We start from the raw sequence: 15,165 nt of genomic DNA, 5'->3' as shown, positions 1-15,165 counted from the left end.
AGCTCATCACAACCTCTGTCTCCCTGGTTCAAGTGATTCTTATGCCTCAGCCTCCCGACTAGCTGGGATTATAGGCATGTGCCACCACACCCAGCCAATTTTTTGTATTTGGTAGAGATGGGGTTTCACCATGTTGGCCAGGCTGATCTCGAACTCCTGACCTCAGGTGATCCACCCACCTGGGCTTCCCAAAGTGCTGGGATTACAGGCCTGAGCCATTGTACTGGTCTTTTTTTTTTTTTTTTTTTTTTTAATAATCATAGGCTTGAATGTAGCCTCTCATCTGTTTGCCTTAATAATCCAAAAGTCTTTAGATAAAGAAATGGAGATTTGAAATGGCTTCTCAGAATTCCAAGATAGTATTGTCGTGGTTTTGCCTGCAAAGCAACGTGGTCTGTCTCCTTGTGCAGTTGAGATACCTGGTGGTCGCCAGTGACAGACCCTGTTATTAAGTTGGACACCGCTGTAAGCAACTTTGTAAACAATCCAAGCCATAATGAAGAATTAGGAGAGATTGACTTTGTGTATGAGCAATAAGAAAATCCAGTTCAATCCAGCAAGTTTTTGGGGAATTATAATTCAAAACTCAAATACTTGATCTGAAAGAAACTTGGAAAGAGACAGGGAAGGAAGACGGGCTTGTTACAGCATTGTCAGGGCAAAAGGAAAATACTGTATAGCTTTTAATTTTGCTTCTTCATGGCGTTCCCCATGTAGATGCCCTAGATTTGTTTTTTACAGTGGTCACGACTTCGTGTGGATCCACCCAGCACTCTTGCCTGGTTCCCCAAGGGACCAAGGGAAGGTGTATTCAGGATGACTGCTGAAGTGAGGGGTGGGGTCTGTGGCTTAGAAGACTCTAATACTGTGGCACTCATTATATATGCCTTTGACCCAAGAGATTTCAACTCCACCCGTGCAACAAAGGAAGAGGGTGGGCAAGACCAGTTACAGTTGCAGGCTGAGTGTGATAGTTCATGCCTGTAATCCTAGTGCTTTGGGAAGCCAAGTTGGGAGGATTGCTTTAGTCCAGGAGTTTGAGACCAGCCTGGGCAGCATAATGAGACCCTACCTGTACATATGGTAGTGTGCACTATAGTCCCAGCTACTCGGGAGAATGAGGTGGCTGAAGATCCCTTGAGTCCAGGAGTTCGAGGCTGCAGTGAGCTATGATTCTATGATTTCACCACTGCATTCCAGGCTGGGCAACAGAGCAAGATCATGTTTTTTTTTTTTTTTTTTGAGATGGAGTCTCACTCTGTCACCCAAGCTGAAGTGCAATGGTGCGATCTCTGCTCACTGCAACCTGCACCTCCCAGGTTAAAGTGATTCTCCTGCCTCAGCCTCCTGAGCAGCTGGGATTACAAGCAGCCACTCGTGCACAGCTAATTTTTGTATTGTTAGTAGAGATGGGAGTTTCACCATGTTGAACTCCTGACCTCAGGTGATCCACCCACCTCGGCCTCCCAAAGTGTTGGGATTACAGGTGTGAGCTACTATGCCTGGCCAATTGTGTCTCTTAAAAAAAAAAAAAAAAGAAAGAAAATGAAAAAAATGACATTGGCCAACTCATTAAAATGCCAGTCACTGACTGTGGTATGAAATGGCTTTTCCCTTTGATGGACCAAGTCCGTCTCATTGAGTGAGCCACTTGCAGGGCTGAGTATGACTCTAGAATGTAACTGCTAACCTTATCTGCTGCCCAGCCATTGAAATGGCCATCCCTTCCAGTTCCCAGAAGATTCCAGTGTGTGTTTGGGATTTTAAGACAGTCCCTTGGTCTTTAGTGTGGCATCATTCTGCCGGATTCTCCAGGGTAATTTTGATTATAAGAATTGCTTGCCTGCCCATGTTGTGTAATGCTTGTATATGACGCTGTTCCCTTGTAATGTGCAGGATTAAATTTTTGGGTCAGCCACTGCTGCTCCCCTTCATTCCTGCAGGTCATTAGGGTCATCGCACATCTAGCGATGTATCAGATCAGTGTATCTAGAGTGTTAATAAACATGTTAGATTCCAAATCTGCTGTCCATTTAGTCCATACTTCATACGTTAAGGATCTCTGACTGAAAGATTAGACTTGGAAAAAGAATGAGACTGTATGGTAAGAAAAAGATAGTTGCAAATCCATTTGGACATGTGGCATGTCAGCCCTGCAGAGCAGATGTCAGGGCCCCATTTGGTTCTCTGAGTGCTAAGCCCTTCTGCCTACCACGCTTTTTTTTTTTTTTTAAATTTTTATTTATTTATTTATTTTTGGAGATGGAGTCTTGCTCTGTCGCCCAGGCTGTGATGCAGTGGCAAAATCTCGGCTCACTGCAAGCTCCGCCTCCTGGGTTCACACCATCCTCCTGCCTCAGCCTCCCGAGTAGCTGGGACTACAGGTGCCCGCCACCACACCTGGCTTATTTTTTTTAGTAGCAATGGGGTTTCACCATGTTAGCCAGGATGGTCTTGATCTCCTGACCTCGTGATCCGCCCACCTCAACCTCCCAAAGTGCTGGGATTACAGGTGTGAACCACCGCGACCAGCCTCCATGCTTTGTTTTTTTAGAGACAGAGTTTCACTCTGTCACCCAGATTGGAGTGCAGTGACACGATCTCAGCTCATTGCATCCTCTGCCTCCCAGGTTCAAGTGTTTCTTGTGCCTCAGCCCCGAGTAGCTGGAATTACGGGCATGCACCACCACACCTGGCTAATTTTTGTATTTTTAGTAGAGATGGGGTTTCACCATGTTGGCCAGGCTGGTCTTGAACTCCTGACCTCCAGTGATCCACCTGCCTAGGCCTCCCAAAGTGTTGGGATTACAGGTGTCAGCCACCATGCCCAGCCCCCTCTGCCCCTTTAAGCACTGCCACATATTAAATCTACGAAGGCATTACTGATACAATCCAAGGAAGATGAACCTTGGGCTAGTGGGATAAAACTAAGCACATGTAGTTTGAATGGAATGACCTGGAAGCCAGGTCCCAAGTTGGTCTAAATTAGACTCTTGTTGACTATGTCACACTGTAAACCAGTCTAAATGCTGATAAGCATGCTTGACCAAACACTGCCCTGCAGCCTTCAGAGAGGAAGAAGGAAAACATAATTTGTATCCTCTCTCCCTATTTTCTGAGTCTATGGGATTCAAATTGTAGCTGCCATGGAAACTGTACTTTGGAATTTCTGGAGCCCTTAATTTTAACTTAACATATAAAAACACTTTTGTACTGATTTTATAATTATTCATGATGGATGAGAAAGTGAATGTCTTTGACAGTGAGGGAAGCTATCCGAACGCTATTTTCTTTTTTTTTTTTCTTTCATAAAGATGCATATATTTGCATGCTTTATTTACCTGGGGATAACTCTTGCATCTTTTGCAGATTCCGACACCATAGCTGAGTTACAGGAGCTCCAGCCTTCGGCAAAGGACTTTGAAGTCAGAAGTCTTGTAGGTTGTGGTCACTTTGCTGAAGTGCAGGTGGTGAGAGAGAAGGCAACCGGGGACATCCATGCTATGAAAGTGATGAAGAAGAAGGCTTTATTGGCCCAGGAGCAGGTAGGAGGATTTTAACATCATGCTTGTCCACTTTCTGTACCGGAGTGTTCATTGCAAAGACGAGAATCTGCTGCACTGGCATCTAGGATCGAGCACGTTTTCCTCTGTGACTATATTTAATGATGGTTGGGGCAAAAAGGGCTCTTGTGTTCTTAGCTCATCTTCTTGAACTGATGTTGGCTAATTTTGAAGGCTCACAAATTCCTCTTGATGTATCATGTTTCTATAGTTGTGATTTATTTCAGTACCAAGTTGGCCTTTTAACTAATGAATTTAAGATGATCTTTTATGACCGCTAGCTGGGGACTCAGGATATACATATGGTGGGGTGAATCGCATTGCTTTTGTACACGCTTTAGATATTTGTGTTGTGGGCATATGGATTTGGTTTTAAAACAGGCCTTTGAAGAAATCAAATAAAATTCTTTGTTATGTGGCTAGGGAGTTGCTTGTTTGAGAGCAGGTAGAACGTTATCTTTTTTGTTGTGGTATTTTTCTTTCTTTTAAACAAGGCTACTGTCTCTCGACATTGATTCTTTTGCTGTGTTTTAGAGAGATGGCCATCAGCCTTGGAATTCAGAGAGTAATTTATTACTTACAGACATTTTAGTGCACATGATATGTCTGATAATGTACCCAGCTCTGCAGGAAGCTCGCAAAAGGAATAGAAGTCCCATGGCTGTTATTTTCAGGGTTTAAAAACAACCTTGGAAAGTGGAGGAAAAATGCAAATGTATAAAGCAGGTGCTTACCAGCTAAAGTATCACAGAAGCGGGAGAGCAATTAGCAAATTAATTAATGATGATGTGAGGGGAGATGTTGTGGGTGAGCAAGGGACAGTTAGGGACAGTTCTCACTGATGGGGGGAAATGTAGGTTCTGGGCAGAGAGAAGTGATGAGAACATGTTGGGTAGAAGTGTGACATTCTGGAGTACTAGAATGCTATGCAAGTGTGTGTGTGTGGGTGTGTGTGTGTGTTCAGTGGTTCAGAACAGACTGGGAAATGGCGAAATGAGGACATTTGGGTGGGGAGGGGGAAATGGGTGGGAAACTCAAGAACCTTTTTTTAAAAAATTGTGGTAAAATATATATAACATAAAGTGTACCATTTTAACCATTTTTAAATGTGCAACTGAGTGGTATTCAATGCATTCATGATGTTGTACAACCATGACCACTATCCATTTCTAGAACTTTTCTATCCCAAACAGAAACTCTCTATCCATTATACAATACCTCCCCATTCCCCCAAGAACCAGTTTTTGAATTGCAGTTTACTTTGTGAGGCTGTTGGGGATTATTTAGACCTCTGGAAGGTGGAGGTTGGGATCAGAGTCTGGCCCTGTGGACTTCAGTGACTTTGTGTGCCCTCCAATCAGAGAAGCGGTGAAGGGCAGGAAGCTGCTTGTCAGGATCTGAGAGTGGCTTCTGTGTTTAGCAATAAAATGTGAGCAACATAATAGAAAGGAAAAGTGACGACATGGCAGATAATTTGGAAGAGAGGAGTGGAAGATGCTCACTCAGCCTCCCAGCTCCTGAGAAAGAACTGTGTCTCATCAGTTCACACTACCTGAGCATCTGCTGTGTCTGGTATGTTTCTAGGTCCTGGGGAAGAGGCATTACATGTAGCCCTGACCTTGTGATACTTATGTTTTTGATGGGAAATAGTGCATGTAAAAAGAAAATAATCCAATAGACCACACGGCAGGCAAACAATAGAGACATTCAAATAGGTATGCCTTCCTCCAGGCGAATGGCCTGAAATGACCGTGTGGAAGTGTGGGCTGGGGGCTTATAAAATTATACACATACAGGCGCTAACTAAAGCCGCCTATTCATTCCTTAAGAGGATGCATAGAAAAGAAAAGTAGGGTCCTTAACTGAGCCATTTGGAATTTAAGGGCATGAGAGGAGAGAAGCTAGCACAAGGAGCAAAGGAAAAGAAGTGCCCGAGAGGAGGGAGGGATGCTGTTCTGCAGACAAGTCCGAGGCCTCTCCTGGGAGAGGCCCGCACACCTGCCCAGGTTCTCTGACAGCTGGAAGGGGTCCTCAGAGACTGTTTATTTATTTATTTATTTAGAGACGGAGTCTTGCTCTGTCGCCCAGGCTGGAGTGTGGTGGCATGATCTCGGCTCACTGCAAGCTCCGCCTCCCGGGTTCACACCATTCTCCTGCCTCAGCCTCCCAAGTAGCTGGGACTACAGGTGCCCACCACCACGCCCAGCTAATTTTTTTGTATTTTTAGTAGAGACGGGGTTTCACCATGTTAGCCAGGATGGTCTCCATCTCCTGACCTCGTGATTCCCCCGCCTTGGCCTCCCAAAGTGTTGGGATTACAGGCGTGAGCCACCACGCCTGGCCGACTGTTTCTATTATTTTAGAGACAGGATCTCACTGTCATCTGTGCCGGAATGCAGTCGTGCGGTCATAGCTCACTGTATCTTCAAACTTCTGGGCTTAAGGGACCCTCCCGCCTCAGCCTCTCAAGTAGCTGGGACCATAGGCATGTGCTGCCACACCCAGTTCACTTTATTATTTATTTATTTATTTATTTATTTAGAGAATGAGTCTCACTCTGTTGCCCAGGCTAGAGTGCAGTGGTGCAAACTCGGCTCACTGCAACCTCCGCCTTCCAGGTTCAAGTGATTCTCCTGGCTCAGCCTCCTGAGTAGCTGGGATTACAGGTGCCTGCCACCACACCTGGCTAATTTTTGTATTTTTAGTAGAGGGGGGAGTTTCACCATGTTGGTCAGGCGGCTGGTCTCGAACTTCTGACCTTGTGGTCTGCCTGCCTTGGCCTCCCAAAGTGCTGGGATTACAGGTGTGAGCCACTGCGCCCGGCCCACTTTATTATTTTAAAAACTCTTTTTATTTTTATTTTTTTGAGACAGAGTCCACTGGAGTTCAGTGGCTCGATCTCACTCACTGCACCCTCTGCCTCCTGGGTTCAAGTGATTCTTGTGCTTCAGCCTCCCTAGTAGCTGGGACTACAGGCGGGCACCACCATGTCTGGCTAATGTTTTTTGTATTTTTTAGTAGAGACAGAGTTTTGCCATGTTGGCCAGGCTGGTCTCGAACTCCTGACCTCAAGTGATCTGGCCACTTCAGCCTCTCAAAGTACTGGGATTACAGGCGTGAGCCACTGTGCCCAGCCCCCAACTAACTTTAAAAAAAAATTTTGTGAGCCAGGCGCGGTGGCTCACGCCTGTAATCCCAGCACTTTGGGAGGCCGAAGCAGGCAGATTACTTGAGGTTGGGAGTTCGGGACCAGCCTGACCAACATGGAGAAACCCCATCTCTACTAAAAATACAAAAAATTAGCTGGGTGTGGTGGCACATGCCTGTAATCCCAGCTACTCGGGAGCTGAGGCAGGAGAATCGCTTGAACCTGGGAGGCAGAGGTTGCAGTGAGCTTAGATCATGCCATGCACTCCAGCCTGGGCAACAAGAGCAAACGCTCCATCTCAAAAAAAAAAAAAAGAAAAATTGTGTAGAGGTGGGATCTCCGTATGTTGCCCAGGCTGGTCTTGAACTCCTGGCCTCAAGTGATCCTTCCATCTCCCCCTCCCAAAGTGTTGGGATTACAGGCATGAGCCACGCCTCCTGGCTGAGACTGCTTATTTTATTTATTTTTAATTTTTTTTTTGTTTGGAGACTGCTTATTTTAATGGAAGCTTCAGGGGTCAGACAGAGTCAGTGGTGAGCAAGCAAAGGTGTAGACTGTTCAGTTCAGCCTTCCTTGGACACCTTTTATGTGCCAGACAAAAGAAGGATCAGCATCAGGTGTAGTAAATTACTGAGGTTAGGTTGCTGTTTCCCAAATGCGTTAGATTTATCTCTGGTAGTGTTAAATCTCATGATTTTAGGTAGTACGTGGACAACCTATGTAAAAATATTTAATAGTTAATATTAACTAACATATCAAAACCTGTAACTTTGCTCACACCTGTAATCCCAGCACTTTGGGAGGCCAAGGCGGGAGGATGGTTTGGGCCCAGGAGTTTGAGACCAGCTTAGGTAACACGGCAAGACCCTGTCTCTAAAACAAAACAAAACAAAACAAACAAACAAACAAATAAACAAATCCCCTGTAACTTATTCTAAAAATAACCTAAACAATTTTTTAAATTTAAAATTAAATAAAAAAAATTGAAACAGTAACCATTTTTTTTGTTTTTTTTTTGGAGACAGAGTCTTGCTTTGTCACCTAGGCTGGAGTGCAGGGGCACAGTGTCTGCTCACTGCAACCTCTGCCTCCTGGGTTCAAATGATTCTCCTGTCTCAGCCTTCTGAATAGGTGGGATTACAGGTTCTCTCCACCATGCCCGGCTAATTTTTGTATTTTTAGTAGAGACGGTGTTTCACCACGTTGGCTAGGCTAGTCTTGAACTCCTGACCTCAAGTGATCTGCCTGCGTTGGCCTCCCAAAGTGTTGGGATTACAGGCGTGAGCCACCGCGCCTGGCCAACAATCACAAATTTATAGAAAAGTTGCAAGTACAGTATAGTCAGGGTTCTTAAGGGAAATGGAACCAGTAGGAGATAGATATGTAATCATCTAGGATTATAAGTTGACACAAGACTAACCATCACATACAGTATAAACAACTTTTTTCTTAAACCATTTGATAGCTACACAATGAATATATATGTAGAATGTATATATACACACACAGAATGTATATACACATAGAATATATATTGCATACAGAATATATATACACAGAAATATATATGTACACATGCATAGAATATATTTACATATATATGCATATATATAATTTATTTATTTTAAGCAGTTGATTTACACAGTTTTTTTTTTTTTTTTTTAAGACACAGTCTCGCTTAGTCACCCAGGCTAGAGTGCAGTGGTGAGATTTCAGCTCACCGCAACCTCCGCCTCCCGGGTTCAAGTGATTCTCCTGCCTCAGCCCCACAAGTAGCATGCCACCACACCCAGCTAGTTTTTGTATTTTTTAGTAGAGACGGAGTTTCACCATGTTGGCTAGGCTGGCCTCGAACTCCTGAACTCAAGTGATCTGCCTGCCTCAGCCTCCCAAAGTGCTGGGATTTCAGGCACGAGCCACCATGCCCAGCCCCCATAATGTCTTTTAGAATAAAACAATCGAGTTGAGGATCACACGTGACACTTAATTGTCCTGTCTCTTTAGTCTCCTTCAATCTGGAGCAGTTCTTTGATTTTTCCTGGACTCTCATGACCTTGACAATTCTGATGATTATAGGCCAGTTATTTTGTAAAGTTTGAATTTGTCTGATGTTGCTCATATTTAGATTCAGGGTCTTGATCTTTGCCTGGAATATCACAGACAAGATGCTCTGTTCTTTTTTTTTTTGAGATGGTGTCTTGCTCTGTCGCCCAGGCTGGAGGGCAGTGGCCGGATCTCACCTCACTGCAAGCTCTGCCTCCCGGGTTTACGCCATTCTCCTGCCTCAGCCTCCTGACAAGATGCTCTGTTCTTATTGCATCCAAGCAGGCGACTCTCAGTTTCAATTTATCATATTCATGTTGATGCTCACTTTGATCACTTGATTAACGTGATGCCAGTTATGCTTTTCTGCTTGTGGAGTTACTCCTTCCTCCTTCGTAATTTTATTTATTTTATTTTTCTTAGAGACAGGGTCTTGCTTGGTTGCCCAAGCTGGAGTGCAGTGGTGCGATCTTGGCTCACTGTAGCGTTGAACTCCTGGGCTCAAGTAATCCACCTGCCACAGCCTCCTGAGTAACTGGGACTATAAGCACACATCACCACACCCAGCTAATCTTTGTATTGTAGAGATGGGGTCTCACTATGTTGTCCATGCTGGTCTCTAACTCCTGGCCTCAAGCAGTCCTCCTGCCTTGGCCTCCCAAAGCGCTGGGATGATAGGCATGAGCCACTGCACCCAGCCTCCTTTGTAATTAAAAAAGTGTTTTTTGGAGAGTTACTTTCAAATGATGGAAATATTTTGTATCTATGTGGACTTGCATTTTCCTATTTCAGTCAGTGAGTTATAATCCATTTCTGTCACGAGTTTTATACTTAAATTGTTCCCAATTTGGCCACTGAGAACCTTTTTAGGTTAGCTTTTGTGTCCTTTTCACTTGTCCCCAAGATTCATTGAATACTTTCCTGCTTTCTGGTATAGCAAGATGTTCAGGTTCTTTTGGTAATTTTACTTTCTCTGCCCTGGCTCTGGCATCAGTCATTTCTCAGGGGAGCCCTGTTCCTTTCAGTGGACAATGGTGTTTAGAGGCCGAGATCTGGACATTGGGTATTTTCATTGCTACTGGGGTGTCACTACTCCTAGACCCCTTTCAGTGGACAGCACTAAGGAATATACATATGTATATACAGTATATATCCACCTACACGTGCACGTGTGCACACACGCACACACACACGCACATACATTTACATCTATATTTGTGTATCTATGTCTATATATTGAAAACTGTGGCTGGGCACAGTGGCTCATGCCTTTAATCTCAGCATTTTGGGAGGCTGAGGCAAGAGGATCACTTGAAGCCAGGAGTTCAAGACCAGCTTGGGAAACATAGAGACTCTGTCTCTACAAAAATAAAAAGGGAAAACCATGAGTTCACACCAGTACCCCCAGTTCCAATCCAACTTCACAGGGTTCATTTTAGTTTTCACCCTTTCCATGTTTGTAATTCTCTTCTCTGACAGTATACCCTTAATATGTTTACTTATTTTATGCATCTGTGTGCATCCAATCTACTGTCTTTGTTGGTATCCCACCTCCCCTTGGTGGGTCCAGATAATCTGCTCTGTCCAGATAAGTTGCCCTTTCACGTGGATGTCTTCTTCACCCTGTGTGGGCCTGTGGTATTGGGCTGCGCCCACACCTGGGTGCCGCCCTCCTCACGTTGCTTGGGACTGGCACCCTGTCCTGGGCCACCGTGACTCTCCCCATAACCAGTATGGATGCTTACCTTGTTCCATACCAGCGAGTGGCTTTAGGACTGAATTGTTCAGAAACAGAAAAGGAAGAGAAAAATATTTACATTTAAAGAAAGGGAGTTTAAAGAAATATGTTAAAGAGTTGAGCAGGTAATATATGGAGCTGGCAAAAATTGTGACCAAAGTAGGTGAATGATTGAGATTTATGCAATTCTGGGCTAAGTGACAGCCCCTTCCTTGCCTCCTTCCCTCCCTCCCTCCCTCCCTTCCTTCCTCCCTCGTTTCCTCCTTCCTTCCTTCCTTCTTCTTTCTTTTCTTTTTCTTTTTTTTTTTTTTAAGCTAGAAATATCTGTTTAGGCATAAAGACAGAGGAAAATACTTTTTTCCCCCTCTCACACTTAATTCTTTATAATTTTCTAAGCAGTTTCTTTTTTTCCTAGGTTTCATTTTTTGAGGAAGAGCGGAACATACTATCTCGAAGCACAAGCCCGTGGATCCCCCAATTACAGTATGCCTTTCAGGACAAAAATCACCTTTATCTGGTGAGTCTTTACATCTGTCTCTCTGGAATTAGCCTAACACTCTGACACTCAGATGCCTGTGGTAAAACTGAATGTGGTTCTTGCCCATGTGGTCTCATTCATTCAAAGGCTTTCTTGCCTTACAGATGTCTCCCTGGTTTCCTCTTTATAAAGATCAAGAGCTAACCCATTTAGAAACAGCCTCATTGATTGTTGCATATTGTAGTTGTGGCTTTAAGGCAATAATAGGAAATCATTTATTGGGGGAATAGTCTGTTATTACGTATAAGAGAATGTTGCTTTAATTTTTAAAAACTTCCTGTGTTAGCTTGCTTAGGATAAAAAAAAAGATAATAATTCATGGTTGTGATAAGAAAATGCAAACACTGTAGAAATGCATGAAGTTGAAGGGAAAGCCCCCCATTTTCTTTTCTCTTCTTTTTTTATTGACACAGAGTCTCGCTCTGTCACTCAGGCTGGAGTTCAGTGGCGCAATCTCGGCTCACTGCAATCTCCGCCTCCCAGGTTCAAGTGATTCTTCTGCCTCAGCCTCCCAAGTAGCTGGGATTACAGGTGCGTGTCACCACGCCCAACTAATTTTTGTATTTTTAGTAGAGATGGGATTTTATCACATTGACCGGGCTGGCCGCAAACTCCTGACCTCAAATGATCCACCTGCCTCAGCCTCCCAAAGTGTTGGGGTTATAGGCGTGAGCCACTCTGCCCAGTCCCTCTGTTTTATTTTCTAATCCTCTTCCCTAGGGGAAGAAATGTTAAATGGTTACATAAGCTCTTCCTTTCTGACCCTTAACTATGCTCTGTGGGAGCATGGTGGGGATATTTTTCTTTTCTTCTTTTTTTGAGACCAGGTCTCGCTTTGCCACCCAGGCTGGAGTTCAGTGGCATGAACATGGCTCACTGCAGCCTTAACTTCCTGGGCTCCAACAATCCTCCCACCTCAGCCTCCTGGGTGTACACCACTGCACCTGGCTAATTTTTTTTTTTTTTTGAGACGGAGTCTCGCTCTGTCGCCCCTGTCTCTTATACACATCTGAGTGCAGTGGCCGGATCTCAGCTCACTGCAAGCTCTGCCTCCCGGGTTTATGCCATTCTCCTGCCTCAGCCTCCCGAGTAGCTGGGACCACAGGCGCCCGCCACCTCACCCAGCTAGTTTTTTGTATTTTTTAGTAGAGACGGGGTTTCACCGTGTTAGCCAGGATGGTCTCGATCTCCTGACCTTGTGATCCGCCCGTCTCAGCCTCCCAAAGTGCTGGGATCACAGGCTTGAGCCACCGCGCCCGGCCAATTTTTGTATTTTTAGTAGAGACGGAGTTTTGCCATGTTGCCCAGGCTGGTTTTGATCTCTTGAGCTCAAGCGATCTTCCTGCCTTGGCCTTCCAGAGTGCTGGGATTACAGGTGTGAGCCACCGTGCCCAGCCCCGGTGGGGGATACTTCTATATCCTCATGTGTATAGTTGCTTTATAAAAATGGTATGTCACTCTATGCTTGGCTCTCCAGCTTGCTGTTGCCTTTCACCAGTGTATCCCAGACATCCTTTCTTCCTTGTCAGTCACGCAGGTCTACTTTATTCTTTGAGCAGTGGCATAATTTTCCCTGATGTGTATATATCATAAGTAATAAAATGCTAAAATTCATTCTGGGGCCTTGTGTAGGTTCTTGAGGGATTAAATTCCTAAATTTAAAGAGTGTATCCTAGAAACAATTTTTGTTCCTGATTCAGCCCTCAAAAGAAGACTGTCATGTTACCCTGAATGGAGATAAACAGGCTCACGTGAGAGAAAAGGTACGAGAGAGATGAACTCCCACGTATCTTAAACTTCTACTGGCCAGTTTTTGAGGAATTTGCTGCTTTTATTTCTGACCTAAAATAAATAAGTTTATTTGTCTTGGTTTCATATTAGTTGAGAACCCAGTGCCTGGAGAGAAGTTTTCCTTGTCCTCTGAGTGAGGACATTCACATACGAATCTATTGGAAGACTGGCTTTGACTGACCACATGTGCCTTCAGAACCAATGCCATGGCTCTTAGGTGTATGGCCTGAAACACCCTTTCTTAAATATTGCCTTAGAAGCTTTCCTTCTTTGAGACTTGGGACATGGAACCCTCATCTTCACAGATGACTTTAGTGTGTTTCTAGGGTTGCTGGTGTTCCAGGACATTTGTTGCAGATGCAATATTTACCTTGTGCTCTCTGCATCTTAGGGAGCTTCTCATGTTTGAATGTATTAACGGACATTTTTTTTTTTTTGAGACAAAGTCTCGCTCTGTCACCCAGGCTGGTGTCACCCAGACTGGAGTGCAATGGCTCAGTCTCAGCTCACTGCAACCTCCACCTCCTGGGTTCAAGTGATTCTCTTGCCTCAGCCTCCCAAGTACTTGGGATTACAGGTGCATGCCACCATACCCTGCTAATTTTTGTATTTTTAGTAGAGACAGGGTTTCGCTATGTTGGTGGGGCTGATCTCAAACTCCTGACCTCAGGTGATCCGCCCGCCTCAGCCTCCCAAAGTGCTGGGATTACAGGTGTGAGCCACTGCACCTTTTCTTTTTTTCTTTTCTTTTTCTGAGATGGAATCTTTCTCTGTCACCCAGGCTTGAGTGCAGTCGTGCATTCTCGGCTCACTACAACCTCCACTTCCCGGGTTCAAGTGATCCTCCTGTCTTAGCCTCCTGTGTAGCTGAGACTACAGGCGCATGCCACCACGCCCAGCTAATTTTTGTATTTTTAGTAGAGACGGGGTTTCGCCATGTTGGTCAGGCTGGTCTTGAACTCCTGACCTCAGTTGATCCACCCATCTTGGCCTCCCAAAGTGCTGGGATTACAGGCGTGAGCCATTGTGCCTAGCCTCAGGCTTCTTTATTGAGAAAAGAAGTTTGGGCCAGGCGTGATGGCTTACACCTGTAATCCCAGCACTTTGGGAGGCCGAGGTGGGTGGATCATGAGATCAGAAGATCGAGACCATCCTGGCTAACATGGTGAAACCCTGTCTCTACTAAAAATATAAAAAATTAGCCAGACGCGGTGGCGGGTGCCTATAGTCCCAGCTACTTGGGAGGTTGAAGCAGGACAATGGTGTGAACCCAGAAGGCGGAGCTTGCAGTAAGCCGAGATTATGCCACTGCACTCTAGCCTGGGCGACAGAGTGAGACGCCCTATCAAAAAAAAAAAAAAGAAAGAAAAAAAAGAAAAGAAGTTCCCTTGAAACAATAGGGCTTTTGTTTGTTTTGGTTCAAGTTTGTTTGTTATTGTTGTTTTAGATACGTATTTTTTTTTAAGCGATGCGGTCTCTGTTGCAGTGGCATGATCATAGCTCACTGTAACCTCAAATTCCAGGGCTCAAGTGATTCTTCTGCTTTTGCCGCCTGATTAGCTAGGACAACAGGTACAAACCACCATGCCTAGCTAATTTTTAAATTTTTCAGAGACTGGGGTCTCACTAGGTTACCTAGGCTGGTTTTGAACTCCTGGCCCCAGGCCATCCTCCTGCCTTGGCTTCCCAAATTGTTGGGATCACAGGCGTGAGCCACGATGCCCAGCCTGTTTTAGATATTTTAATTAGAGCTCCGCGAGAGGTTTAGAACACTAACTTGTGAAGATAAACTTCATTTTCAATGCCACACAGAATCTAAGAGGTCCTGGAATTAGGAAGGGCTTTGCTTTTTGAACCAAAGTTGAGAGTCCACAGTTTTCTGGTCTACCTTGCAGTGTTCAATAAACTCATATTTCTCTTCTCTGAGTTGAAGAGCTCCTCTTCTTGGTGTCTAGTCTCAGGCAGCTTATTCTTCTTAAAAGTAAGCATTATTGAAATGCTTTGGGATTTTCATACCATCAAGGTCCATTTTGGTAGAGGCGTTGACAAATTTTCAGTGTTCTGTGTAAAGGAACTCAGTTGAGGATTTAGTGGTCTGTGTGGCAGGCTACTGCTCAGTAGCTTCAGGGAAACCACTGCTTGCCTCCCCTGTGGCCAGTGAGGTTGATCAGAGGAGCCCCAGCAGGGATGCCCAAATGTAGTTTTCTTACATGTTGATGGTAGTGCTTTGTTTCATGTCTGAACAGTTCTCAAATCACATCTTCAGGAGAGTACTGTCTAGGCATTTTGATAATTTCTCACTTTGATGTCACCATTCTTATTACCACCACCTAGCTTTGTCATA

The 15,165-nt window shown here is 44.6% G+C and overlaps 1 protein-coding gene across 1 annotated transcript in view; it reads left to right on the top strand.

The window, feature by feature from the left end:
- CIT (citron rho-interacting serine/threonine kinase) overlaps positions 1-15,165 on the top strand; it is a 206,395-nt gene that overhangs the window by 16,094 nt on the left and 175,136 nt on the right. Inside the window, exons 4-5 of the mRNA XM_011964547.1 lie at positions 3,370-3,545; positions 10,908-11,009. Coding sequence (XP_011819937.1) covers positions 3,370-3,545; positions 10,908-11,009 — 278 coding nt within the window. The remainder of the gene's footprint in view (positions 1-3,369; positions 3,546-10,907; positions 11,010-15,165) is intronic.

Source organism: Mandrillus leucophaeus, unplaced genomic scaffold, assembly GCF_000951045.1.
Source record: "Mandrillus leucophaeus isolate KB7577 unplaced genomic scaffold, Mleu.le_1.0 Scaffold7, whole genome shotgun sequence".
Classification (NCBI taxonomy): Eukaryota; Metazoa; Chordata; class Mammalia; order Primates; family Cercopithecidae; genus Mandrillus; species Mandrillus leucophaeus.
The sequence above is the reverse complement of the archived record's forward strand: the minus strand, read 5'-3'. Positions and strand labels throughout refer to the sequence as shown.